We start from the raw sequence: 27,030 nt of genomic DNA, 5'->3' as shown, positions 1-27,030 counted from the left end.
GGATGCCGAGCTTGAGGAAATGTGGTGGTCGAAAATGAAGGTGACGAGAAGTGGGGGAAGGCGCAAGACTCAGCCTCACGCACTGCCTGAGCTTGCCAATCAACCACGACGCTGGCTTTGTCGTTAAGGTAATTGCATTCAGCCGCATATATCTACATCTATAGACTTAAAACTTGAAACTTGTGAGTATGTGAGTAATAAATCATAACCTCCAATAGACTGTTTACAGAAGCGTCAACAATTTTTGGGATGAGAGCCAGCCTTATCAGCAGAAATATATATCGTTATATGCATGGTTAGTGGCCGGTCGAGAGTCGAAAGCCAACAAACTTGCAGCGCAGTCTCGGAAAACCCATAAAATTTCGGGCATAGAACATTTTCGAGGGCAGTCTCGTGTGATATAGTCGACTCGTAGTAGGTCACACCTCTACTTCAACGGCACCTCGCTGGATGCAGGAATAAGTGTTGGCCAATCAGAAGCCGGGAATAGTGCATGCGACTCTTTATGCAGGGATTGTGCGACGCGCACATGATTATACACAGGGCGATCTGAAGAATCCAACTCAACCTCAATCCGAACAACCTTCTCCTTCCTGCCGACCGCTAAGTCCTGAATCTCAGTGTTGCAACTCTTCTTTTTGGTCCTTCGACTTTATTGTATATATACTGCCACAAATTGCGATTACTTAAGATGGGCTGGCTGCGGGGTGAAACCGACCAGCGCCCCGCCTCCCCCGCAGGGTCGGATGAGCCACTGCTCAACGACACAGACCACGAACGCAGCCGTCGCTCGAGCCAGGACGAAGAGATACAGCGACCTCGCAAAGCGACTGCCTACTCAAGATCCCAGATCACGACCCTCTCCATCCTCCTCACCACCAGCATCACGACGGTCGCGGTTCTCATCTACCTCCTTGCAACCCACAAGCTCACCCCGCAACCGAGCCGACCGACAAACCGTCCTCACCACCACAACAAAACCCCCATCAAGAACGTCGTCGTCCTCGTCCAAGAGAACCTCTCCTTCGATACCCTCGCAGGAGGCCTGACTTACAGCCCCGACATCAACAACATTGCCAATCTCCCTCCCAACGAACGCTACTGCAACCCCTCGAACATCACCGATCCCTCATCCCCCCTCGTCTGCGCCGAGCCCCTCGCAAAGAACATCGCCCCAGATGACCCCGACCACAGCATCGCCGGCGGGAACTTCCAAGTCTACGGAACAGACCACCCGGACCTCTCGATCCACAAGCCAACAATGCAAGGGTTCGTAAGCGAGCAGATCCGCGCGTACGGGATAAACGGGGACCTGACGCGGGCCGCGGAGGTGATAAACTACTACAAGCCGGAGCTTATTCCTGTCTTTTCCACGCTCGCAGAGAATTATCTCCTCTTTGACCGGTGGTTCGCGGCTGTCCCGGGCCCGACGAATCCGAATCGCGCGTACATGACCTCGGGGACATCGCACGGCCACGGCTGGAACGACCCGGCCTTCGACCACTCGTCGCTCCCGCAGACTTCGGTCTTCCAGCAGCTCAGCTCGGCGAATATAAGCTGGATAAACTACTCGAACGCGACGGGGTTCGCGCCGGACGCGCTGTTCTACACCTGGACCGCGAGCTCCGAACAAGGCCGCAACGCTATAAAGACAATCGACCAATTTTACACAGATGCTGCCGCTGGAAATCTACCGCAGTTCACATGGATAAATCCCGAGTGCTGCTCGTACACTTCCTTCCACCCGCCGTCTCCGACAGATCTTGGCGAGGGCTTTGTGAAGAGTATCTACGAGGCGATCCGGAACTCTCCGCAGTGGAACGAGACGCTATTTATTCTGACCTTCGACGAACACGGTGGCTTTGCGGACCATGTCGCGCCTCCAGAGAATGTTCCGCCGGGCGATGAGTTGCCGTACACGGAGGTTGCGAGGGATGGTCAGCCCACAACGTTTCATTTCGATAGGCTAGGGATCAGGGTTCCGACCATTCTGATCTCACCGTGGGTTGAGAAGGGGGCGGTCGTGCATGCGCCTGCTTTGAAGAAGGAGAAGGGCGAGTACACGCATACCTCGATACTCAAGTATGTCTCTGAGCTTTGGGGACTGGAGATTCTTACGCCGCGAGTCGAGTGGTCGGCGAGCTTCGGCGATCTCATCCAGAAGAAGCTAAGAGACGATACCCCGGCGCAATTACCTGAGCCTGTTATCTTCTAACCCGCCACCCCCTGCTTATTATAATACTTTGGATATAGATGGTGGCGACGATAATGTACTCAATATATGATAGATAACGAATCAAATTGGATATAATATATAACGAACTGAACGCTCAACATCCACCTCCATGTACACCTTACTGGTAGCCGAACGCCCAGCCTATAAAACACTCTGGATAGGTCCCTGCACCGCCTCCTTTGCCCACGCCTCCTTGATGAAATCCGCGCATCGCTCTCCGATTCCATAAGCCGGCATCTGCGTATGCCCGCCATGCAGCGCTGGCATGACACTGCAGTCCGCAACTCGAAGCCCCTTCACCCCGCGAACGCGAAGCTTGTTGTCCAGGACTGCGTTAGGATCGTCGGGTTTGCCCATTGCGCAGGTTCCGGCTGCATGGTAGCCTATTCACAAAAACAACAAGGTCAGCATTTGTACGAGGGAAAACAATCGGCTGGAAGGAGTGATTGGAAGGGTGGATGAAACACATACAAGTCGTCGCATGCTGCCTCACATACGGCACCCACTGCTCGCGCGTCGTATACGTGTGGTGTTTAAGGTTCTCAGGCCATGAGCCCTTGACAATATCCTGTGTCCCGGCACCCTTGGTGACAATCTCATTTGCGAAGCAGCACGCTTCACTGAGCACCAGCATATCCAGTGGGTCAGCGAGGTAGTTGCAATCAATCACGGGGTTCTCATTAGGGTCTCTGGACGCCAGCGCCACGGTTCCCCGGGACTTGGGGGCAAAGAGCTCGGCGATGATACTGAATACGTGCTTATGGTCGACGGGGAACTGGTCGTACTGCTTTGGACCGCCGTATGTCTCTGTGCTGAAGAACTCGATGTTCGGCTGTTTGGGCGTTAGGCCCATGGGGTCTCGACCGGGAAGTCTGGGCGCATCGCGCCAGAGGGGTTCGTTTTGTAGACGCGAGTCTAGACGGGCGAAGGCGAAGGAGCCGAAGGGGAATGTGGAGAGGAAGCCTGTTTTGTGCTCTTTGTATTCCTGCATGGTCTTTTCGAGGGCGTTGTCGTGGTAGACTTTGGAGCAGTTTGTCAAGCCGGATTTGTTGGCTTCGTAGAAGATGAAGACGATCTGGTTGTGGATTTGTTAGAAAGGTTTTGGTGGAGAGGGGTGGAAGGGAAAGGAAGACGTACGAGGTGGTCCATCAGGTTCTTGCCTACGCCGGGGAGGTCGACGAGGCAGTCGATGCCGAACTGCGCGAGCTCAGCCTGGGCGCCGATGCCGGAGCGCATGAGAATCGCGGGACTGCAGTATGCGCCGCCGGAGATGATGACTTCTCGACGAGCATAGTAGATCTTCTCGGTTCCATCTGCGGACCGAGTCAAGACGCCGACTGCTTGCAGACCTTCTCCCGTTGGCTCGATGAGAACCCGGTCGACGGTCGCGTCAGTCTGGATAGTGATGTTGGAGCGGTCGTACTCCTTGGTGATGAAGTCGGCGGAGGTGGTGCGAATGCCCTTATACACAGTGCGAGGAACGTGGCCGCAGCCATGGGGGACGTCGCCGGTCGAAAACATGTCATGGTGGAGGGGGAGGCCTTGGTCAACGAAGGAGTCGATCAGACGGTCTGCGATGGGGGCGAGGTCGTGCGGTTCTGTATGGAGAGGGCCGGAATAGCCGTGGGCGGACTTGTCTGCTTTGAACCAAGGCTTGCCGTGGAATGTTTCGGACTGTCTGAGTTAATCATCGACATGATGATGCGGAGTTCTTGAGGCAACTTACCTTCTTCATAGCCTCGAAGAACTCATCGCCGCTCCAGCCTTCCAACCCCCAGTCATCATAGTCTTGTTTGGCTCCCCGAATGCACAGAGTGCCATTGCACCCACTGCTGCCGCCGAGGAACCGGCCTCGGCTGAGCTTGACCTGGCGGTCGTCGACACCGGCCATAGGCTTCGTGATCAGGTTCCAGTCGGTCTCAGAGTCGAAGTTGTTGGACCATCCGCCGGCCATATGTACGTTCTCGAGGTTGCGGTTGTGCTGCCCGGCTTCGATGAGAAGGACGCGGACATTTTTGTTCTCTGCGAGACGACCAGCGACCACGCACCCGGATGTCCCTCCTCTGCTGTTGTTAGCTACTCATCCGAAGAGGGTGGAGCAAGGAGATCCTACCCGCAAACGATGTAGTCGTAGGTGTCTTTCGCGTCAGCCATGTTTAAGGGATATTATACGAGAAATTACAAGTGGGTAGGACAGCTTACCGGCACAACAGGGGGCCTCGTCCTTTTTTAAGGGCCCGACTGCTGCAACGCGAACGCGGAACGAGCATTAGGCATGATTGACCAGGGATTGTACAACAGACCGGTCGATAGTAACTTCCCCACCTCTCCGCTGGTGCCACTCGAAACGCCGATGATCCCTGCCTGTATCAGAGCTTTTGGCGGGGATTCCCCCAGGAAAACCCAGCGGGATTTGACTGCGGATTCCGCGAATGCGGGGAAGTTGTCAGCGCAGTCAGCAGGCCGAGGACTGCGACCTTGAAAACTCCCGCTCAGTTCCGCCATCTTGACTTTAACGATGCCCGTGTAAAGGTTTCCTGAGGACTCGTCGTGAAGATGCCAAGCAGCTACAAGAGCTGGTGAGCTTTAGCGCTGGACCGGTGGGCACTAAAACGACCGGGGTAGACGACGAAGCTCGGTGGAGCTGGAGCTGGAGCTGCAGCATCCTGGATTCCGCGGCTTCATTCCGTCCTGGGACAGAAAGCTGTGAGACATCTGCCTCCCCTGACTTTGAGGAACTGTTTCCTTCAAACACTTTCGAACTCCCAGTCGCTATTTTCATCTCCCAATCTCGACCTATTCGCGTATGTGCCCTCCCTGCTATAGCATCCAAACAACCGTTTTGGAGGCCATCAATCTGGAAAAGTTGAGAGAAAAAGATCTGATTGCCGCAAGTACTGTACAAAGTTAATGTCCGCTAACATCAATGTCCAGTCTCCATAGTAAGCCAGCAACTGCAGCGTCGGAGGTCTTCCGAACCACAGCCTGGACCACACAGAAGCCGACAGGGGTATGCGTTCTTCGACTCCGGTCGGCAGTTCAACGATGGGGAGCAACACACATCTACCACTCACCGAGGTCCCCGAACAGATCCCTGTCGGCACGGCGTTGGATTGATTAAGTACTGGATCCACGGTGGGCCTGCTGTTATCTGCCCGGCCCCATCCCGTACGGCCCGAATGTCCCCCCGCCAGGCACAAGCCAGGAATCGTACAACAATGCGTGGTTTTGAACATTAGCGACATACCGTTTTTGGGACTGGAGGTGTCCTGGAAGCTGACTATATGAACGGGTTTCGATCCCGGCTCAAATGAACAAGGGGGCTGTCCTTGATGCACTGCCTACGGGCTCCAGCCTAGATGGGTCCCGCAAGCCAGTACTCCTAGGCCAGCCCTTCACCGTACTTTCGCACATACGACGATCCCCGTTATTGTTCTAGGTTTCAAGAAGCGAAGTCTTCGTCAATGACACCTAGGGGCGGCAGTGGTGTGTCAGCATGAGTATTAATGGATACCAATCTGGCGGTTACAGTCCAACCACTACTGTCTTCATGTTCTAAGACTTGCATGACTAGCAAGAAGTGCGATGGCGACAGCGACCCCTTTCCAGAAGGAAGCGTGGACCGAGTATGGCTTAGGGGTGCTGGTGCTTCTTCTGCGCATTTTCGCTCGCCTCAGGGTCATCGGCATCAAAAATTGGCAAGGAGATGATTATTTTTCTATCATTGCACTCGTTTTCTGGACAGTATGTAACCCAAGTACATGACTGGCAGGGATCAAACTGACATAACAGGCCAAACTGACATAACAGGCGGAGCTGACAATGCTGGAGCTTATCGGCCAACACAGCACCAACATCGGATTGTCAGACCAAGAACGCGCGTCCATGTCGCCAGAGCGGACAGCCAGGCTTGTCGCTGGATTTAAATGCTTACTCGCCGAATGGACGTGCTATGTGACGCTGATCTGGTCTCTCAAGGCATGCATGCTGTTCTTCTACAACCGCCTCACGTAGGTCAATCCCTGCTTCTTTGCTGGCATCACTGCCCTAGGTAACCCTAATCCAATAGCCTCGGCCTCGTGCAGCAAAAGCTTGTCAAGCTCAATGTCGTTCTCTGCGGCTGTACCTATGTCGCCGTCATCCTCACCACCTTCCTGCACTGTCGCCCGCTCTCGAAACACTTCAAATTCTACCCAGATCGTGGCTGTGCGTTGCCAGATCCTGTCCTCTGGATGATAAACCTTGCTCATAACTCGCAGTGAACTGCTCCGCGGACTACATAAACTATATCATGATAGCTACTACGAACGCCGTGTACGAGCCGCTTACTACTCCATCTTACCTCTCACTAACAATCTACGGTAGGACCGACGCCATCCTCCTCTGCATCCCCATACCGCTTTTGGCCAAGGTCCGCCTCACGATTAGACGGTCAGTACTCCCTTACAACATAGGCTCAGACACCAACGCCCACAAGTAAGCTGGTCATCAGCGTCCTCCTGTGTGGCGGCGTATTCGTCATGGCAGCAACCCTGCTCCGCTGCATTCTCTCTCTGCAAGACCTCAACAGCATAAACAACAGCACTGTCTGGGCAATTCGTGAAACGGTACGCACTCCGCCCCCCCTCCTGCTGGCGCTAGACTGACAAAAGTTTGCTCATCAGTTCGTCGCGATCATTGCCGTTAACGCCCCCTGCATAAAGCCGCTCTTCAGCGCCTCCGTCTGGCTGCGCTCGTCGTCAAAGGACCCATCGTCCAATTCCGGCCACTACCGTTACAGCAAGAGTAGTGGCGCCGTTAGCTTTGGGATGTCCACTCTAGGCCGATCGAAACATGCCCACGATGGACATGCGCAACTCGAGTCGACAGTGTCGCGGATTGGACGGGGTAGCGATGAGCTTGGGATGCTGTGTGACGCCAATCACCGGAACGTTGCGCTTACTAGTGCGAGTCGCGGCGATGGGAGTAGCTTTGAGGAGATGATGGTGATGCTCGGGGTGGGAAGTCGGGAAGTGGGATGGATAAAGGCAGGATCCAGGTCACTACCATGTACGAGGTGCGAAGGGATGGGCGGGAGTAGCTTTAGTTACGTTGCGGTTGCTCTTCGGCCAAAACCCTTGAGCTATGAACTATTTCTCCGAGAGGGCATCGCGGACTGCCTTTGTTTCTTGAAGTTCATGAGTCCGTATTGAACACATGTACCATCGATTCCAGTGCCCAATCGCCAGGAAGGAGGAGAGGGGGAAAGGAGGTAATAGGTATGGCACTCGGGAACACAATGGAAAGAGCGAATTCACGCTGTTGCTGTGCTAGGTACGGTATCCATCCGCCAACTTCTATCTCTCGAGTCCCAGAAACTGCCAACCTTGCCCGTCTCAATTTAATGACTATACTATCATCATATCATTGAAACAAGTTTCATCTTCATCTCATTTTCTCCAACCACGCATGCTCTCGGCATCTCCGGACCCCGTCGCGGAGATCGAGCGCCGAGAACGCCAACCACGGCCCAGCCAACACCAAGCTCCTTGAAGAAAATCCCGCTGGAGCTGCAGATTCTTGGCCGAATGAATCCATAATTCTAAATCCAAGCCCTCGGTCACGGCTGAAGCGAATCGAATTATGCTTTTTGAACGACAACTCGGCGCGATGGCGGATTCGGATCGCTATAGTGGAAACAGCGACTTGTCACCGGCTCTTCGAACACCCGTGCGGTACCGCAGACCCAGAAGCAACATAAATTCATCGTGGAATTTCGCTACGCAATAAGTGGTGGCCTTGGCGGACTTTGTCCCCTCGACCATCGACGTGCAGAGATCAAATCCACCAATGCACTGCCCCGGACATACCCTCTATGTATCCGACGAACTGGTGCCGAATGCGAACCTTGAAAACTAGGAGCCAGCAAGGTCACGAGCCTCCATTGACAGCGACATTGCCACTGCACATTGGGGCGATAGCCTAACCCAGCTTGACCTACCTGACAGTCTGGACTGTCGAGCATCGACCATGGAACGTACACCGGTGGGCTTGCTGGGACCAATCGCGAGTGCTGGATCTAAGGAGCGGACAAACTCATAGTATGATGCAATCCAAGGCGCTGGGACCAGAACATGGGCGCTTCCATTGATGAACAAACTTAGTTTCTTCAACGCGTCCACGTGTGTTCTGGGCTGTTCGATTGTTCTTCACCTTGGTCTGCTAGGTCGCATTTGAGGCTCCGCGGAAGGGAAAGGTGATTTCATTGATCTCATTATCGACTACCTCCTTCGGGTTTGAACATGCAGAATTCCTGCTCTGTTATCCCTACTGCCATCACTAGACACCGCACGATGGATGATGTTTACTTTGAGACGAAATACATATGAGACGCTCTAGACGAACCATCTTGGTCTCGTTTAGCGGCAAGGTTTTGGCAACTTTTGCATCGGCTGTGGAAAGGTAACCTTAACTCTCCTTAACTATGGCAACTGACCCGCGCCACCGAGTCTAGACTCTAGGCACTGATACTTCATCTCGGGCCCTGCCGTGATCCAGATCCTGCCTGTCAAATGCATGAGATCATCGACTTGGGATATATACTGCGGCGCGTCCGACTTTCAAAATTCCAGGGAGTAAGTTCAACTTCCCCATAGTACTACCTTTTCTGATTGCACATACATTTTCGCCCCAAGCAATGCCAGTTGAAAACTACGGGGTTTGGAAATGCCGCCCCGTGGACTACAAGCTTGAAGAACGTAATTACAGACTAAAAGCCCCCCAACTGTCACTGTATTTCCAGGACCGCGTTACAAATCGCAAGCAACACCGTGTCGGGGTTGGTGATAGTCACGAAGGCCAAGGCCCCTACCGAGCATGTATCAACATCACCTCCGGCGACCTCGATGACTCCCGACTGGTCTACTGGGTGAACCACAACATCGCCCAGAACCCCATCATCGACGAGATCTCCCGTCTTAGCTACGGCTTTCGCCCAGCAGAAGACCCCAAAGATACCCTGAGACTCGACTACATCCGCCATAGCCTCTTCAACACGACCTACGGCCGTCTTCTGCCCCACGACATCCCCGGCCAATTCAACGACATCATCGACGTCCTCCAACCAAACATCGAGCAAGCAATTCGCGAAAAAGCAGAACTCTACATTTTTGGCTCCCGCTGTGACAAGCGCAACGGGATGCACAACATTCACATGAACCAAGGCAACGGCCGCAAGTTCCGCGCGGACGACGGCGTCTACCGCGACGGTGGACTCATCTTCCACTTTACCTGTCCGAATCCAGGCTCCGACGAAGTCCGTGACGAGTGGCTAGGAATTTTTCTTGCCTTTGCAAGCCAAGCCGTGCACACCAGCGACGAATCCGGGCACGCGATCTCCGGCGTCGGATGGAGCGATATCCTCCGCCCAGATATTATCGAGGACGGCGTCGTGATCCAAGAGGCATTTGTCAATGCCGACTCCGAGTCAGACTCCGCTATGGATAGGGACTCAACGCCTCAGTCAAATCTAGGCAAGAGGCGTAGATCGCTCACGGTGACGCTCTCGAACCGCACGAATCGCGCTGTCCGTCTCGGGGATTGGAGGATCAAAAATGGCACCGGCTGTGTCCATACATTGCCGCGCGGAGCAGCGCTCAAGCCCCGGGTTGACCAGATGTTTGAACTGGGCGATTGTCCGCTTTCGCCGAAGGGGGATACGATTCTGCTGTTGAATGAGCATGGGCTCAAGGTGGACGGGGTGAGCTATAACTCTGCGCAGGGCGGGATGAAGGGGAAGGGAGGGGCGATCGTTTTTGCACATTGACATTGGTTTCCAACAGTTGGTGTTGACTCTTCCAGTTGGTTTCTTTGAAAGACAGCGAGACAGACTTTTTTATTTTGATCATAAAAAGTGCTTTGTTATTTGACATTGCACAAGATAAACAAATCGATTATTCCGTTCTTAGTTGTTGTAAAGGCATGAATATTGTTCATAGGCGACATGATGCTATCTATCTTCCAGGTTATGTCGGACGGTTGATAAATCGCGGTCCTTCCATGCAACACCGCGGAGTTCAGTTCAGAGTAGTCCGGCTAAGAGTCAACAGGGCAGAGCATTCTAGCAAGATCAGCAGGACCTCCAATCAACACTTGACGCAATGTGCATCCCGCTATCAAGGGTACGAAGAGTCCCTCTGGAGAGAATCCCCTCGGATAACACAGATCTATGGGACGGGGGGCGACCGGACTTCGCTCTGATATATATTTACATACCCGTTTAGGCAGGGAAGGACATATGCAAATCTGGACGCTGAGGCTATAGCAAGGCACAAGGCCGCATCGTCGGAGCCTTGGGGTGTATGAATGCCGCTACTCCAGCTCGACGCATCAAGGTTGACTTGGGTGGCAAACATGCTAGCTTTGCTCATGCCTTTCCCGATTCAATTCAACCATATATGGAATTGTCGACAACTCCTCCATGCTCAATGCTTTCGGTCTTTCGGCCAATATTCCACCAACATCCATTGGCTCGTCATAGGTGTACGTGGTCGATGTTTGTCCTGTCGAATCCCCTGGATACATTGTATATAACTCGAAATCCCGGCTTAACACTCTCTTCAATCTCATGCGCCGGGCCTTGTGCGACAGGTATCGCTGCCAGCCCTGCGGGGGCGGGTTACTTTCCGAAGAGCGTAAAAGATGCTGCTCCCTTGGCGCAATGCATTCGATAACATGGTGAAACCTGGACGCCAAGGGTTTGTATATATTTGGAAGGTTGGCGCAGAGGATACCTCCGAGTGGCTCCCAGAAGGAGATAATTGCCGAAAGCCACGCCTTCCCCTAGAGAAGTTCCAGACGTCAATAGGACTCACTCACTTTGACAGATTGGACTTGTCCCCACCAAGGTAAGGACTAGGGCCTGACTTACAGGCATACTTTGGAGAGGTCGGGGGGTCGACTATGAAACCAAGTCTGACCGCGCTGAGTACACAGGTACTAGAGTAGAGAGATTAGTTTCAGTTTTCCCGCGCTTTGGCTAGATGGAGACGAATGATCGATACGTACCCAAGTCCGACGGAGAAAAGGCCGGCGATTAATACCTTCTTCCGTGTTGTGATCTTTAGCTTGACCCAAGAAGATTTATCATGGGACTCCGCGAGGATGCTCGAGAGCTTGACCGGTTTGTCGACGATTCCAATCTCCTCAAGATCGGACTGGCACGCAATGGCACCCAACAAAGGAGCGCAGCCACTTATCTCGCGAGGGAGCTCGAAGGCAGGGGAAGCGGCAATGCTGTTCGAGGCTCCTGCGAGCCCAACCGCGCTCCACCTCGCATCATTGAGCTCTTGAAACCCTACACTGATCTTTATGTTGACTATGTCTGGCAAGTGCCGTGGACTAAAGCAGTATGTTACCATTTTCGAAAATTTCATGTGGTCACAGATCATCTCGCCCCTCAATATGATGCAACACCTCTCATAGTATCCCGACGTGGGTTATGTGAGTACTAAGATCGCTACTGATTGGCTCATGCCTTATGGTACTGTGCCTTCTAGCCTTGGGCATTTACTGACAATTGTAGACAGATTATATCATCACCTTGATGCACCGCAATCTGGACTTCAAACAACAAGAGTCGAATCCACATTTCATTTTCATTCTATCTCAAAGCTTCACGATCTATGCATTCACAGAAAACAAAGAGTAACAAAGAGAAACAGCGCTAACCAGCTGCTACAACATGGCTGCTCTTTGCAGCCACCTCGGCGGCGAGCGCACCAAGAGAGGCGCTCTGCAAGATATTAAAAATGGACACATTGGCCGCAGCCTGGAGGACAAGCATGTTGCGGAGCTCAACAGCAACCAGCGAGTCAACGCCGTAGCTGGCCGGTGTCTGGTTGAGGTCAATCTCGCCCACGTCAATCATGAAGATGTCCGCCAGTTTTGCCGCGATGGCCGCGCCCACAAGACCCGCGGCTTGATCACGCGAGCCAGCCTCCGCCAGCTGCGTAGCGAGTGAATGGCCGCCACCGCCGACTGCGTCCCCCTCCGCAGCGGAGGGTCCCGCTCGCGACGCCCTGGACTGGTATCTGAGGTGGATGTATCGCGCATCCCGCCCGAGCTGGGAGCTGCCGTTCGCATCCCACTGCGGGCCCGGTCCGCTGTTCAAACCGATGATGAGCTGGCGAGGGCCCCCGAGCGGGCGGGCTATAGCTGCATTAAGCGCATCGAGCACGGTGGCCTCGTCCAACATGACATAGTCGCCAGCCTTGCGCAGCCGCTCGGCCACTCGGGCGCTCTCAGCAACATAGCCCACGTCACCAATGGGGCCCAGGTCAATCGATACACCCGGCAACCCGCGAGACTGGCGCCAGTGCGCCATCGCGTCCTCGTATGCACCACCGGCGGCGTAATTTGTCTGCGAGGCGATGCCGACCACGCCTGAGACGGACGACAGCATGACGAAGAAGTCCAGGCTGTCGGGGGCCGCGAACTCAGTGTGCAGATTCCACGTGCCGTCCACCTTGGGCCGCATTCCTGCCTTCCAGTCGGCCAGGGTCATCTGCTCGAATACGGAATCGCGCAGCAGCATGGCCCCCTGGACGATCCCGCGTACCGGCGGAAGCCCCGCGTCGGCGCATGCACGCAGCGCTATAACCACCTCGCTGGCTAGTGAGATGTCGCAGCTAACCGGCTTAACGCGGCACCCTCCGCGAACGGACTCGCGGAGCTCGCGCACGAATCTCGCGCTCTCGGTGTTGCGGTTCTCGGGCGAATCGAGCGCGCCTGCACTGCGTGAGAGCAGGATCAGATTTCTGGCTCCGTGGGCCACCAGCCAGTGCGCGATTGAGCGGCCGATTCCGCCAACACCGCCGACAATGAGGTAGGATGCATCAGGCCGGAGGCGCACCGGGGGGCTGTGTCTTGCTCGTGGGGCCACAAGCGCCTGCTCATCTGGTCGCGCCGAGAGGACCACCTTGCCAGTCTGTGCGCCGGTCTGCAGAAATTTAAAGGCCGCCTCGGCCTCCTGCAAGGGGTAAATGGTGACAGGGTGGACGGAGGCGAGGCCTTGCTGCTTGATAAGCTCGGCAATTTTGGTAAGCGCACGATGTACCTGCGCACTGCGGCTTTGCACCAGCGTTTGAATGTCTAGCGCTGTCATTGAGAGACCGCGGGAGAAAGCGGCTAGTGCGAGGAGGCTGTTGGCTTCAATGTCGCCCTTACCAATCTCTACCAAGTGGCCAAGGGGCGCGAGGGCGTTTAAGCTGGCCTGCAGCAGCGGGCCGGGGAGCAGATTTAGCACAACGTCCACCCCGCGACCATTAGTAGCAGCCAGCACCGCCGGCGCAAAGGAGAGTTTGCGGCTATCAAAGATGTGCTCGCTGGGGATCCCGTACTTGCTGCTTATCAGACTGCGCTTCTCCGCGGATCCGGCAGTGGCATAGATATCTGTCACGCCACAATGCTTAGCTACCATGATCGCCGCCTGGCCAATTGCTCCAGCTGCAGCATGGATGAGAACAGACTGTCCCGGTCCAAGCCTGGCTACGTCCACAAGACCAATATACGCGATCGTGAAGGCCAGAGGCACTGACGCGGCCTCTTCAAAGGTGGTGATGTTGTCTGGCACATTGACGATGCCACTCTTCCAGTCAACGGCAACACTAGTTCGCAGAGCCGAGGCGCTGTCATTCCCAGGCAGCACTGCCATGACTCGGTCGCCGACTTGATATCCACCTTCAGCCTGAGCTTGACTGCCGACACGAGATACAACACCAGCGCACTCGAGGCCAAGGGCACAGTCCTTGAGCTGGCCCAAGGCGGCAAAGACATCACGCGAACTGAGGCCAAACGCCCGTGGGGTGATCTCAACAGTGTCCGGTGCCAGATTCCCGTCGAAATCGCCGCTTCTTTCGTCGTCAACAAACGCCAACGTGTCCAAGTGCCCCGGTATCCCAACCTCCAAACGAAGTCCTCGGTCCGGCTGAAACAGGGGTTCCAAATGAGCTTGGCCAGCGGCGGCATGACCACCACCCCCCACAGCCCAGAGCGGGCCAGAGACTATTGCGTCGCTTTCGTCATTTTTGTAGACACGCGGGACTAGGAGGATGCCGTCCCGCAAGGCATACTCAAACTCAGCGGGGCCGGACTCCATGAGCAAAACGTCCTCAATATGTCCAAAGCTCTGCTCGAGAACTTTGATGATAGCAGACGCGATCTCTCCAATGGCCTTCTCAGCGCGGTGGTCTAGATCTAGGTAGATATAGCGACGACCAACATACTCGTTGCGGAGGACCCGCAGAAAGCCATGGGCAAGCGCTTGCTCAGGCCGCTCGCTGTCAACGGCGCCGCCGCTCGTGACCCAGAGCAACCCGGCACATTGCGTGACCATTGCGCGGAGGCTCTCGATGCGCGCATTGTCAAGGGCGGTTAACAAGGGGCTGGCTGCCTCGTTAATGTCGCCGACATAAAGACAGACTTTGTCCTTAAACGCCTCGAGACTGCTCTCTTCTAAAACTAGATGGTCCACTGGGGCTTTGGTTAGCTCCTGAATGCGCTGGCACAGCATGTTGACCAAGCCCGAAGCCGGCATGGGCGCGATGTTGCTTGTCACCACGGCAAAGCCACCGAGGTTGCTGGCCTGGCTCAGGCGCGGCTTCTGGTGCTCGTCCACTGGAACAGTGGACAGGATGGTGGTGCTGCTGGTAGCGGTGGCGTCACCCACGACAAGCTCAGCCCCGCTGAAGCCAGCTTCGTGAAGCCTGCTATCCCATGATTCCGTCTCAATAGGCGAGCCCTCCGGGGGAAGTAGGCCGAAGATAAAGAAGACATCGGCCTGGCTTTGGGTTCGGGTCAACTCTGTTTGCAGTAGCGTTCCACCGGGTTTAAGAAGGCTGCGCATGTACGAAAGAGTGGTGGTTAGATCCGTGGCAGTGTGCAGAGACAGATAGCACACGATGATATCGAAGCTCTCCCGAGTGAAGCCTTGGTTGAGCGGGTTCCTGTTGATATCGAGCTGACTGAACTCGAGAAGAGAGGCCCAGTCGTCCAGCTCGGTCTGGGTTTCTTCCAAAGCGTCTGAGGAGGGCTCGGTGATGAGCCAGCTACCCACGCGCGGGCACCTGGGCGTGCCTACAGCTTCAAGAATGCATCGAGTGGCCGCGGCCCCTGTGGCAGCACCAACCTGGAGAACTCGCGCAGACGGGTTCTTGTGGACAACCTTGCGGAGCAATGTTCCCAGCTGTGCCAGTGATGGCGCCAGACGCACCGAGCGAGCATAGTATTCGTGCAGCAGTCCGTCTTCCATCATGGCCACGAAGGGGCTGCGCTCGCCCTGAAGGATGGGTTTGACCATTGGGCCGATGCGGCTGATGAGCTTGCCATCAATGCCCTCCGACGATATGGCGGCTATGAGCTTCTGGCGCTCCTCCGGCCCATCTGACGCCCACTGCTGGCTGCCTTGGGCGACGACTTGCGTGAGCCATGCCTGATACTTGGCAAGGTGCGGTGGTAAAGTTTCGTTCAGCTGGTCCATCCTGCTCGCGGTGATTTCCACCAGCGCCTCCTGTGCAAAGTAGAAGACAGCGCGCGAAAGGTCAGGAATAGCGGCCTGGGAGATATCTGCAGTCAGGTCCTCCTTGATCAGTGCTTGTGCCAGCGGCTGGTTTAGCGACAAGTCCGCACTCCACTCGACCTTGCTCGATATATCGTTGTTGGCTTGGACGTTGTTATTCGCGCCCTGGCGCGCCGTAGCTCCACTGCCACGCCCCAGGAAGACACAGGCGAGCCCTTGTATTTCAATGACCCTCGCACCGGTCTCGCCGTCGACAACAGTGACGTTGGCCCGGCCGCTTTGGTGGTCGTCGTGGGAAATCGACGTGTCACAGCGCAGAATATGCCCGGGCTCACGGCTGATATCGCTCGACACCCACATGGACTGGATCGACCGCGGTAGTTTGGGGTCCTCAGCCAGCGCCCCGACGCCTGGCAGGGCAGAGAAGTAAGACACCACCACCGCGTCGAGCGTGATGGGGTGCAGTACGCTGCTCCGCGCCGCGGCCACCGGGTCTGTGTCCGTCGCCGACTCGTACCGAATCCGAACCTCGCTGATCGACCGCGCTTCCCGTCCGTCTTGTATGATGCCCACTGTATTCTGGAATAGCGGCCCGTGGTAGACGCCGCCGGCCCGTAGGTGGGCGAACATATCGCGCGGGTCCTTGTGGCGCGTGTAGGCTGACAGTGGCCGGAGACTCTCTTCACCACCGCTGCCCGTTTCATCGACTACTACTTCCGGTTCGGCCATGATAAAGCCTTTTGCGTGGTGCGTCCAGTGGTTTTCCTGCGTGACTGTCGACACCTCAAACCGCTGCCAGCCGCGCAGGGCGAGCTCTCGTTCAGGAACCGGTCGAAGGGTGGTGCGGACTTCAACCCCCTCTCCACTGTCAGGGATAACAAGTGCCGACATGAAGTCCACATCACGCAGTCGGAAGCCTGCAATCCGGTCCGGGCCAGTACCAGACTTGGCCTTCACCTTAGCCAGTTGATTTGCCGCCTCGATGGCCAGGCATACGTACCCGGAGCCCGGATAGACAATGCTCCCTTGCACCATGTGGTCGCGGACCCAGGGCAGCTCGGAGACGCGCACTGTACGGCGCCAGACAGCCGTATCGGGGTCGGTGCCTGCAAGTGGCATGCCCAATAGATCATGGGGAGGCTCACTGCGGGCGCGGATTGCACGATTGACGCGCGCCTCCTGCCAGTGGCGCATGGAGTGGTTCCAAGGGTAGGTGGGAAGGTCGGTTAACACAGAGAGAGGAGGCTGCTCATGATCGGGGAAGGAGTGGGAGGATGCCTCCGGAAAGTTGATCTCGCTCATCACAAGGGGTAGGCCTTCGCGCAGCAGGTTCCCAGCCAGGGCACGCATGGTTTCGCCAGCATGCTCATTGCGCACCAGACAACCCCAGTAGGGGAGCTTCACCCCATCGAACTCGACCAGGGACATGATCTCGTGGATGGGACCCCCAAGCGCGGTGTGCGGGCCGACTTCGAGCACTGCATCAACGCTACGCCCGCTCGCATCGTCCGTCTCGCCCAGCACCATCTCCGTGAAGGCGTCAACAAATTGCACCGGTTGTACCAAACTGTCCACCCAGTGGCCGGGGTCTATAATCTCCTTGGCATCGGCGATGCGGCTGCCAGTGACGGCCGAAGAGAAGATTACCTTGAGCTCATCCTCATCCTCCTCTCGACTGCCTCTTACCTGCTTGGTGGCTGTCTTCGCCAGCTCCTGGCGCAGGAGTTCGCGGTAGCGGTCTGCAAGCGGATCCATGTGATGCGAGTGGTATGCCTGCTCGACCTTGAGCTTCCGCGCAAACACACCGTCTTCTTTACAAAGAGCCTCAAGGGCGACGACTGCTTCAAGGTCACCCGCCACGGTGACGCTCTGTGGGCTGTTTACGCACGCAACGACGACCTTGCCCACATCTGACACTTTGTCGAGGTACTCCTGCGCCTCCTCCACGCCCAGCCCTAAGGCCGCCATGCCGCCCTTTGGACCTTCTGGATCGCGCATAGATGGGTCGGCTGCAAGCATAGCGCGGTAGTACGCTGTTGCCATAGCTTGGCGGAAGGAGAGAGCGCCAACGGCGTACGCCGCCGAAATCTCACCGGACGAATGGCTGGTGACGGCGGCGGGCGTAACACCCCACGATTTCAACAGCCGCACCAGCGCAATCTGGACCGCCACACAGACGGGGATGCTAATTTCGGTGGCATGCACTTTTGTGGTCTGCGGGTCACGCTGTAGCTCTTCCAGTAGGCGCCAGGTGGCGCCCAGACTGCGCAGGTGGGCATCAGCCTCGTCGATAGACTGCCGGAAAACGGGATATTCTGTCAACAGCTCGCGGCCCATCGCATTCCACTGCGCCCCCTGGCCAGTGAAGACCATGCCAATGCGCGGCGGCCGGCTGGGGACACGGCTGGGTTTGAAGCGCGGTGAATCCAGTTCCGCGATGGCGCCGTCCAGTGGATGGCGTCCCTCTTCCTGCAGCAGCCGCACTTGGTGCGCAGCAATCCAAGGAAAGCGCGTTCGGCGTTCGGCAAGTGTGTAGCTGAGGTTGCGTAGCAGCTCCTGGGCAGCGCCAAACCCCAGCATCCGCTGCTTTTCCAGGTATACTTTCAGATCTGCCACCATGCGCTGACAGCTGCGCTCGTCGCGAGCACTAAGGATCAGCACCTTGCTGCTGTCGATATATCCATGACCGTCGTGTTTCGCGGTATGTCCATTCCCATTGCCATTTGCGATCTCTTTGCTTCCATTACGAACAGCAGCACTGTAACCCGGGCTAGACAAACTAGGTAACGAGGTCCAGTGTTCCGCACTCTCCATGATAACATGAGCATTGCTGCCGCCGTAGCCAAAGTTATTCACGGACATACGCAGCGGCTCATCAGGCACGAGGCTCCGAGGCCACGGCTCTAGCGCCGTCGCAACCGCAAGTCGCCACTCGTCCAGCTTCAGCTTCGGATTTGGCGATTCGTAGTTGACACTGGGCGGGATGAGCCCCTTTTCAAGGCACAACACCCCCTTGATCACAGCCGCGAGGCCCGACGCTGCTTCCGTATGGCCTATATTTGTCTTCACTGAGCCAATGCGGAGGTATTGCGGCCCGTCGCGGCCGCCGTTGCCATGCTCATCGACCCCGCTGAAGACGCTGGCCATAGCCCGCGCCTCGATCGGGTCTCCAGCCTGCGTGCCCGTGCCGTGGGCCTCAAAGTACTGCGTCGCGAGCGGATCAAGGCCCGCGCGCCGGTAGCACTCGCGCATGAGCGCCTCCTGGGCGGCGCCGGAGGGGGTCGTGATGGTTTCGGTCTTGCCGTCTTGGTTGAGGGCCGTCTCGCGGATGACGGCGCGGATGGGGTCGTTGGCGGCCAGGGCGTCGGAGAGCCGCTTGATGAGGATTGTGGCGACGCCCTCGCCGCGGCCGTAGCCGTTGGCGCGCTGGTCGAAGGCGTAGGACCGGCCGTCGGGCGAGAGCATGCCCAGCGACCCGATTGCCTTGAACTGGTCAGGGCCAAGCATCAAATTCACCCCTGTCACGACGGACATGTCTGCCTCGCGGTTGCGCAGGCTCTGCACGGCCTGGTGGAGTGCGACCAGCGTGGTTGAGCAGCCTGTCTCGAGGGTCATGCTGGCCCCGCGGAAGTCAAAGGCGTGCGAGATCCGATTCGACGCCATGGGGTTCCATGTCCCTACCAGCATGAACCGCGGCAGGCGGTCCTCGTCGCGCACCAGGCCCTCGTGATAGTCGTGGGTGAAGACGCCCGAGAACACCGAGGTCTGCGAGCCGGCCACTTGTTGCAGCGTAAGGCCAGCTAAGGTGCAGGGTCATGTTAGAACACTGTTTGTGTTTCTGAGAGGTCCAGACAGTGGGTGATGCATACCATTTTCCAATGCCTCGAACGTCGATTCCAGCTGCAGCCGGAACTGCGGGTCAAGCGCCTGTGCCGTCTCGCCGGAGTAGTTGAAGAACGCAGCGTCGAAGCACGCGACATCCTCATCGAGGAAATGCCCTCCCTTAACATGCGACTGTTGTGAGTTTGGTTAGCGCTCATCCTGATGATACCGCCGATTCGCTCGTTTTCACTTGCCGTGCTGATCCGCTCGTTGTTGGGGTGGTAGACTCCGTCCAGATTGAAGCGGTCTTCCGGTATCGTGCTCCAGCCTGTCTTTCCAGAGGCGAGGAGCTCCCAGAGCTTCTCTGGATTGCTGGCACCGCCGGAGAACTTGCAGCTCATGCCAATGATGGCAATGGGCTCGGTGGCCCACTCGCTATCTTCGTCCATTTCAAATGTTGTTCTACCGGTCAGAGGTGTGGTAGTGACGAGACAGAGAACAAACAGACCAACACCTACCAAGCCAGTTAAATCAAATCGAGGCAGTTCTTAGTACAAGGACAAAGGGCAAAGGTACACTCCGCCGGACTCACTATGGGTTCCAGCTACCCGGACGCAGTGCAGCTGAGTCCAGGTGGGCTATAGAAACTCCGCCGGCGGAACTACCTTATGCTACAACCAACCCGTCCATACCGCATCAACTCACTCCGAACTACGGCAGTCCGAACGCACATGGAAGGTCCGCCAGGGTCCAGAAGCACTACGCTAAGCTCGCTCTCGCAGACAGTCGCAGATCCTCTACGGTAGGGTAGGGTAGCAGTCCTTCGCGTGCCACGGTAGTCTACGTTTACTGTACGCTGGATCCAGACTTGACTTCATTTCAGCCCCAAGGTTTCAATTTTGCACAAACACTACCGTATCATAACTTGCAATCCAACAATAGCCACATGCCCATGCCCATGCTCATGCACACGAATCCCCAAATCAAGCAACCATAACCGCCGGATCCCCATCCCCCCAAACATGACTCGCGCACCACGACCTCATCTTCCATACCCCCTCTCCCACCTTAACAGCCTCACAATTATATATCGCCCCCGTAGTAAACCGATTACCAGGCTCGAACCCCTTCCCACGGCGAACATGCACCGCAAGCGAGGTAAACGTAACCCGCGCGACGGTCGGCGCCTCAATGCTGATGCGCATGTTGGTCAGGTAGTGGATCGTGTCGACCTTGATCACCTCGTCCCAGACGAGGGTTTTGAGGTCTTGCGCGTTGTCCACGCTCTTCCCCGCGACTTCGGCGTGGATGTCGTCTGTTACGGCGGACCAGTAGAGGTCTTCGGAGGCGTGGTCGATGGAGGCCGTGGTGCGGAAGCAGGCGTCTGCGATGGCTTCGCGGTCGCTTAGGGCGGGGCCGTTGAGGGTCGTGGGGAGGGGTGTTGCAGGCATTTCTTCTTTGGGCTAAGGCTTTTTCGACCTGGGCTGAATTGGTGATGGAGAATGTGGATTTGGATTTGGATGTGGATGTCCACGGCAGTTTGCATCTGGTTGTTCTACTTATGCGTTTCGGCTGTTTACAGTATAGCTCCTGCTGCTCCGCCTCGTACTCCAGCTCCAGCCACTGAAGCAGCTACTCCGTACACCAATCTGGAATACTTTTGCCCGTCGGACCTTTCCAACGCAATTATCCGCCGGAGATATATACCCCGATAGATCGCGGAGTTAGATTCAGTGCACCTGTTTTTACCGGTCGATGATTCGTCTTGACAAGGAGCAGGTTCAGGTTCTACCAAAGAACCGGAGACATTTCATTTTTCTAGCCACTGCACCGGACCCCATAACTAGCCTCAAGGGCGCACAAGAGATCCTGCGCATGATTGTTAACGTAGCAGAGATTGCGCAAGACGGAGAGCAGGCTCTCTACCCCTCCACTTCCGCTGCCGCTTGCGCCTCCGTAACTGCTTCTACCGGTGCTACTGCCGCTGTTTGACCTCGCTTTCCTGACCTCGTTCGTATCCGTAGGCCGCATCGCATGCCGTATGAGAAAGTCAGCGGCGCCAGCAAGATGGTCCGCCATAAAGGGGTGCAGCCCAAAGCACCCGAGCAATCTCACGGACTCCGCAAGCCGCACCGTTTCGGCCGCTGCCACCTCTGCGCGGTATCTATAAGAGCTTGGTAGCGGCTGGCGGGTGCGGGCGACTGTTTGGTGTTCTTGAGGTTTGAGTTGTTGTGGCTGCTGCTGTTGCTGTTGCTCTTGCTGTCGGCTAGCCATCTCCAACGTATCGCTTAGATAGATGACCACCTGCTGGGCCAGCATGTGAGTGGACAGAATCATTGGATCGTGACCAGCTCCCTGGTTCAGCGCGTGGCTTTGCGCGAGGATTTCGGTCCGTTCCTCTATGGCTGACGCCAGGTGCTCGTGCTGCAGCCAGAGCTCCTGCCTCTGTGCCCGCGTCGGAGTCTCGTGCGCGTTGTGCAGGGCCATCCGCCGGTGTGTCAGGCACCGCCCGAGCAGCGCTACAAGCACAATACACTCTGCGAAGGGGGAGAGCTGGAAAGGGACGTCTCTTGTCGGGGCATCTAAGGCTTGTGCCAGGCAGCAGCCGGTTGTAGGTTGGTTATTCTGGAAGGCTGCCTCCGGGGCGGGGAGATGTGTGCGCACGGTTTCTTCGTGCAGCGTCAGGGGCAACTCGCTGCGTGAGCAGAGGAAGCGATCTAAACTAAAGGCGAGCCAGAAGGTCCGTCGCTTCTCCTCTGCTATGATGAATGCGGAGTCCGAGTCCGGGTCCGGGGCAGATGTAGACTCGGGCTGGCTCTCGTCGGCAGGGTTGCTACCATCAACATCGTAGAGACGTGCCAGCTGCACGAGTCGGAATGCTCGGCCGGCCGTGACCATGGCCTGGTGCTCTTCAACGCGTAGAAATTCATAGTGTGCCAGGAGGATCCAGGCTTGGATCACCTCGATGGGGATGTTACTAATACCACCGGCACCACCTCCACTCTCGGCTCTACTGCTCTTGATGGGGGCGGCGGTGGTTCGCGCGAGCCACGACGTCTCAGGACTCGTGCCGCTGCCACTTCTGCTTGGGGTCGGCGAGCGCTGGGATTCCAGCAGCTGGCACGTATCTTGGTAGAGCGCGTCGCCTAGGCTCTGGTACTGCGCGGACATAGCCGCTGCCAGCGTATGCATTGCCGACTGGAGACAGCGCTGACCGAGCGTCGCGGTGGGCTTCTCCTGATCAGCCCAGCTAAAGTATCGGCGGCGATGCAGCATGGGCAGAACATTATGCACGCGGTCGAAGTAGAGCTGGTCTCTATACGGCATGCAGTGTGAGTCCCCCGTCTCTCAATCCATCTTGGTTAGGATAGATTGTACGCACAGATCAGCCAAAACTGGACTCGTTATTTTCAACCCACCCGCGAGAGTCCGGACCGGGCCACGGCCGGCAGGCTCAGGGTCAACAAACTGTAACGTGTCGGGGATGTCTGGCTCCATCATCACAACGCCGGACATGTCCATATCCTGCCAATCCAACAGAGCGGAGAAGCCGCCCCCATGCTCAGTAGGCGGGAGGACGGGCATTGCTGGAACTGCTGTAGCCGCTGTAGGGAAGATGCCCGCCGCTACCGTCGACGAGCCGTATGTTACAGGCTTTACGGTCTGCAAGGGCTGCAAGGATTGGGAGCTGGAGGTATGGACGGTGGGCTCGTCGAGGGGAGGAGGGGCGATGGGTGGAGTGCTACAGCCGCTGCCAGCACCTGCACCATTGCCAGTGCCACTGCTACCAGTATCACGCAGTGCATCCGCTGTGTCCAGAGCCATCAGCTCAGCCGACATGACGCTGTCCGGCTGCTTGCCGAGTTGCCATTCGAGTTGCGCTGAATAGAACCATCCCGTGTCAGCGAGAGTATGGTATGCAACCCCCGCCGTCTTCAGTCACCCAATGCATAACCATAGCCCGCGCATGATTCAGAGACAAAATGGCGGGCAGTGCGAGAGGAAATGGGAAATCCCAAGGATGGATGAAACTCACCGATGCGGGCCCGCATTTCCTCGAGCTGGCCCTTTTTGGGACCGCGCTGGGGTCTCTGATCGACGACGATGCACGGGACCCCCATCTCCGTGCATAAACTGCATTGGGGCCGCAGTCGATCGCACCTGGCCTTTCGCCTGCGGCAGGTTTCGCACGCATACCCCGCCTGTTGCCGGAAGGTCCGAGGATGCATGGCGGTTGGGGAAGGCAAAATTTCTACTGCCCGAGCGGCCGTATGCGTATCTTGACTTAGATAATATGGTTATTAATGTGGGTGCTTGCAGAAAAGTGAGCTAGATATGCCTGCTCCTGTCTTACCACAGCCTCCAGCTTTGGGGGCAGGATACTTATCTGTCCTTTTCTGTTCTCTGCGGCTCGTCCAACGCCGCATCGCTGCCATCCGATATCTCATTAGTGCTTAGCGGAACTGACAGGGTAGTTGGTGCATGGTCTGTTGTCGACTTTGGTTGAAGCGTTGTCCTAATCTCCTAGAGCGTCCACTGGCAGATGCAGATGCATGAGGCGCTAAGCTCCATCATCTTCAGCCGGGAATCTAGGCCAACTAATCCACGAACATTGGGATGAGGATGTAACCCCGTCAGCATCGCTAATCGCCCGAGTGCCGGAGCCCCTCTTATCTCTATCAAGTCTTTTCAGGTATATAAATACCAAGCCTCATGAGCAACTGGTATTCTAGAGAACATAACCAAGGAACACCTACCGTCTCACGGGCACATCGGAACAGTCGCCCTGCATTCATGCAAGTACCTCTCCAAACCTGACAATCACCCCCTGGCTCTCTGACACTGTGAAGCTGACCAACCATTGATAAGACTTCCTGATGGCGAGCATGGTGGACGGTCCGAAGGAAGGGCTAAGCCTGCCGCGGCTCCTTTGCCTCCATGGAGGAGGCACCAATGGCCGAATTTTCCGTGCCCAGTGCCGCGTGCTCCGTGCGCAGCTGAAGAAATCCTTCCGTCTCGTCTTCGTCGACGCGCCTTGGCCCAGCGAGCCTGGCCCAGAGGTGGAGTCCGTCTATGGCAATGCAGACTGGGGTCCCTTTCGGAGCTGGTTAGCTCATGCTGACCAGCTGCAACTCACTGCGACCGAATGGGGAACCATCACCGGTGTTCTTTCAGCTGCAATTAGTAAAGACGATAAGCTGGGGGCGACGGGGGCGGTGGTTGGCCTGCTCGGGTTCAGTCAGGGCGCACGCATGGCCGCCAGCCTATTGCTAGACCAGCAGATGGGGAATCAGATCGCCGATAACAATCATCAGTATCGATTTGCGATTCTGCTGGCGGGCCGTGGGCCGCTGCTGCTGAGCCCGGGCCGCGACCTTAATCCCGTGAATCAGCCGCAGTTGGAGCTGCCAACGGTCCACGTTCATGGGCTGCAGGATCCTAACCTCCAAGCTCACAGAGAGCTGTTCCTTCGCTGGTGCAAGGCTGAAACTAGGTTTCTGGTTGAGTGGGATGGGGGCCATCGCGTGCCTATCACGACTCATGACGTGGCGGCTGTGGTGACCCAGCTGACAACGGTGGCGGCTCACGCCGGTGTATCTGTGGATTGTTGATTACATACTGTCTGGGCCAGGCAGGGGCAATCAAATGAAGCGAACACTAGGTCTGACACAATGATAATGATAAATCAATGAATAAAGATACCGTCCTCCAAGTGCGGGGGATTCCGGTCTGGTCCAGCCACCGGAGTCGGATTCTCGAAAGATTCCGGACCGGATCTCGTGATCTTGTGTTACCTATCTCCGGGCGGAGTTATCGGTACTAGGTACTCTTCCCATCTCCTGTATCTAAGGTCTCCGTAGGCTACTCCGTCCCTAATCCGTTTTGACCAACAGTCAATCGCCATCTCCAGAACAAAACTCCGTAGACAGACGCGGGCCATTGAATGGCCTGAGACCACCGTAGCGTTGCTCATTTAACCGCAGCCGCCCACATCATCTCCTAGACTTCCTGGAAAATAATTAATACCAAAATACCTAGTCTATACCATACCTTCCCGATGGCTCCCCCTCCAGAGAACAAGGCCGCCTGGCTGCCTGCCTCCAAAGTCACCCCGCTGCAGATCAGCTCCGCTCCCTACCCGCGTCCCGGTCCGCATCAGATCGTGGTCAAGAACAGGGCGCTGGCGATCAACTCGGTCGACTGGGCCAAGCAGATGCTCGGCGACGCCCTGCTGGGCTACATCAGCTACCCCTTCATCCTCGGCGAAGACATCGCGGGCACCGTCGTCGAGGTCGGCGACGCGGTCGAGCGCTTCCGGCCCGGCGACCGCGTCGTGGCCACGGCCTCTGCCATCTCCGTCAACGACGCGCGGGAGGGCGGTTTCCAGCTGTACACCCCCGTGCGCGAGTGGATGGCCGCCCCGCTGCCGGACGACATTTCCTTTGAGCGCGCCAGCGTCCTGCCCCTCGCTCTGCTCACGGCCTCCCACGGCCTCTTCGACCCGGCCTACCTCGCCCTCAACCTCCCGGTCCCCACCGATACCACCACCACCAACACTGACCACGCCGTCATCATCACGGGCGGCGCCTCAGCCGTCGGCAGCACGGCCATCCAGCTCGCCGTCGCCGCAGGGTACACCGTCCTCTCGACCGCGTCGCCGCAGAACCACGCGTACGTGAAGAGTCTCGGCGCCGCGCACGTTTTCGATTACAAGACCGAGCCCGCGCAGCTGGTCGAGCAGATCTGCTCTGCCGCCCGCGGCCTCCATCTAGCGGGCGGGTTCTCCATCGGCGACGGCTCCGTCGATCTCCTGGCTGCGGTGCTGGCCAAGCACGAGGGCCCGTCGACGACCAAGTTCATCGCGCTGGCCGGTGGCCAGCCTACAGGTGGAGCACTGGATCCGAGCGTCGAAGTCAAGTTCATCTTGCTTGGCCCGGATTCGGTCGCGAGCGGCTCGGTTGCCGCCAAGGTGTACACGGGGTATCTGGGTGGGGCGCTGGCGAGCGGGCGGTTTGTGCCGGCGCCTGAGGCGGTTGTTGTGGGTGAGGGGCTGGAGAGCATCCAGGAGGCGTTTGGGATTCATATGCAGGGTGTGTCGGCGAAGAAGATTGTTGTCTCGCTGCCGGAGTAGGGGGTTGGTATGCTGTATTTATTGCATGGGGGTCTTATACCATGCGTGGATATATATAACTGGAGTGGGGAATGTATTTTGCCAAGTTGCGCACGGCTTCCGAAATTTCGGTTTGGTATACGGTAGGACTGTATTTTTGTTACTCAATTTGTCGGTAGGGCCAGAGACAGAGGTGCAAGGGCCCCTGTTTGACATCGCTTCATATCTACGGAGGATCCCAACGCTTGAGGATACACGGTAGTCTAGTCATTGGATGGTTCATTCGAGTTTCTGCATTGTCTGATC

General features: G+C 56.8%; 8 protein-coding genes across 8 annotated transcripts; 5 read left to right on the top strand and 3 right to left on the bottom strand.

Annotated features, from left to right (window-relative positions):
- Positions 1–1,148: 1,148 nt before the first annotated feature.
- Positions 1,149–2,267, top strand: BDW74DRAFT_152662 (putative phosphatidylglycerol specific phospholipase). The gene has a single exon (XM_073724409.1). The coding sequence runs from the start codon at positions 1,262–1,264 to the stop codon at positions 2,213–2,215; it is 954 nt and encodes a 317-aa protein (XP_073584187.1). The 5' UTR covers positions 1,149–1,261; the 3' UTR covers positions 2,216–2,267.
- Positions 2,268–2,377: 110 nt separating this feature from the next.
- On the bottom strand, positions 2,378–4,390 carry BDW74DRAFT_185023 (GMC family oxidoreductase; the record flags this gene model as incomplete). Its single annotated transcript, XM_073730947.1, has 5 exons — positions 2,378–2,619; positions 2,708–3,311; positions 3,374–3,910; positions 3,963–4,299; positions 4,350–4,390. 5 exons carry the CDS (start codon positions 4,388–4,390, stop codon positions 2,378–2,380), a joined length of 1,761 nt encoding a protein of 586 aa, XP_073584186.1.
- A 1,431-nt stretch (positions 4,391–5,821) lies between these two features.
- BDW74DRAFT_177829 (uncharacterized protein) lies at positions 5,822–7,316 on the top strand (the record flags this gene model as incomplete). The annotated part of the gene is made up of 8 exons (XM_073729000.1): positions 5,822–5,980; positions 6,047–6,246; positions 6,306–6,442; positions 6,496–6,550; positions 6,602–6,647; positions 6,691–6,843; positions 6,901–7,221; positions 7,275–7,316. 8 exons carry the CDS (start codon positions 5,822–5,824, stop codon positions 7,314–7,316), a joined length of 1,113 nt encoding a protein of 370 aa, XP_073584185.1.
- Positions 7,317–8,912: 1,596 nt separating this feature from the next.
- On the top strand, positions 8,913–10,040 carry BDW74DRAFT_177828 (uncharacterized protein; the record flags this gene model as incomplete). The annotated part of the gene is made up of 1 exon (XM_073728999.1): positions 8,913–10,040. One exon carries the CDS (start codon positions 8,913–8,915, stop codon positions 10,038–10,040), a length of 1,128 nt encoding a protein of 375 aa, XP_073584184.1.
- A 1,850-nt stretch (positions 10,041–11,890) lies between these two features.
- BDW74DRAFT_185021 (type I polyketide synthase) lies at positions 11,891–20,062 on the bottom strand (the record flags this gene model as incomplete). Its single annotated transcript, XM_073730946.1, has 3 exons — positions 11,891–19,591; positions 19,661–19,805; positions 19,868–20,062. The coding sequence occupies 3 exons, from the start codon at positions 20,060–20,062 to the stop codon at positions 11,940–11,942; spliced, it is 7,992 nt and encodes a 2,663-aa protein (XP_073584183.1). The 3' UTR covers positions 11,891–11,939.
- A 1,317-nt stretch (positions 20,063–21,379) lies between these two features.
- BDW74DRAFT_17032 (uncharacterized protein) lies at positions 21,380–24,166 on the bottom strand. Its single transcript, XM_073727154.1, has 3 exons — positions 23,650–24,166; positions 22,996–23,494; positions 21,380–22,929 (listed from the first exon to the last, which is right to left on the bottom strand). Exons 1-3 carry the CDS (start codon positions 23,840–23,842, stop codon positions 21,432–21,434), a joined length of 2,190 nt encoding a protein of 729 aa, XP_073584182.1. The 5' UTR covers positions 23,843–24,166; the 3' UTR covers positions 21,380–21,431.
- Positions 24,167–24,490: 324 nt separating this feature from the next.
- Positions 24,491–25,225, top strand: BDW74DRAFT_177825 (uncharacterized protein; the record flags this gene model as incomplete). The annotated part of the gene is made up of 1 exon (XM_073728998.1): positions 24,491–25,225. One exon carries the CDS (start codon positions 24,491–24,493, stop codon positions 25,223–25,225), a length of 735 nt encoding a protein of 244 aa, XP_073584181.1.
- Positions 25,226–25,540: 315 nt separating this feature from the next.
- Positions 25,541–26,979, top strand: BDW74DRAFT_152652 (zinc-binding alcohol dehydrogenase family protein). The gene has a single exon (XM_073724408.1). It carries the CDS (start codon positions 25,672–25,674, stop codon positions 26,743–26,745), a length of 1,074 nt encoding a protein of 357 aa, XP_073584180.1. The 5' UTR covers positions 25,541–25,671; the 3' UTR covers positions 26,746–26,979.
- The last annotated feature ends 51 nt before the right edge of the window (positions 26,980–27,030 follow it).

The sequence above is a fragment of the Aspergillus multicolor genome (assembly GCF_047715735.1).
Source record: "Aspergillus multicolor strain CBS 133.54 unplaced genomic scaffold BDW74scaffold_11, whole genome shotgun sequence".
Classification (NCBI taxonomy): Eukaryota; Fungi; Ascomycota; class Eurotiomycetes; order Eurotiales; family Aspergillaceae; genus Aspergillus; species Aspergillus multicolor.
The sequence above is the reverse complement of the archived record's forward strand: the minus strand, read 5'-3'. Positions and strand labels throughout refer to the sequence as shown.

Coding starts and splice junctions, on each gene's coding strand:
- BDW74DRAFT_152652 (XM_073724408.1), top strand. CDS start 25,672: ATGGCTCCCCCTCCAGAGAACAAGGCCGCCTGGCTGCCTGCCTCCAAA.
- BDW74DRAFT_152662 (XM_073724409.1), top strand. CDS start 1,262: ATGCAAGGGTTCGTAAGCGAGCAGATCCGCGCGTACGGGATAAACGGG.
- BDW74DRAFT_17032 (XM_073727154.1), bottom strand. CDS start 23,842: ATGCATCCTCGGACCTTCCGGCAACAGGCGGGGTATGCGTGCGAAACC. Junction 23,495..23,649: donor GGAAATGCGGGCCCGCATCG/GTGAGTTTCATC, acceptor GGTTCTATTCAG/CGCAACTCGAATGGCAACTC. Junction 22,930..22,995: donor AGTCCAGTTTTGGCTGATCT/GTGCGTACAATC, acceptor CATGCCGTATAG/AGACCAGCTCTACTTCGACC.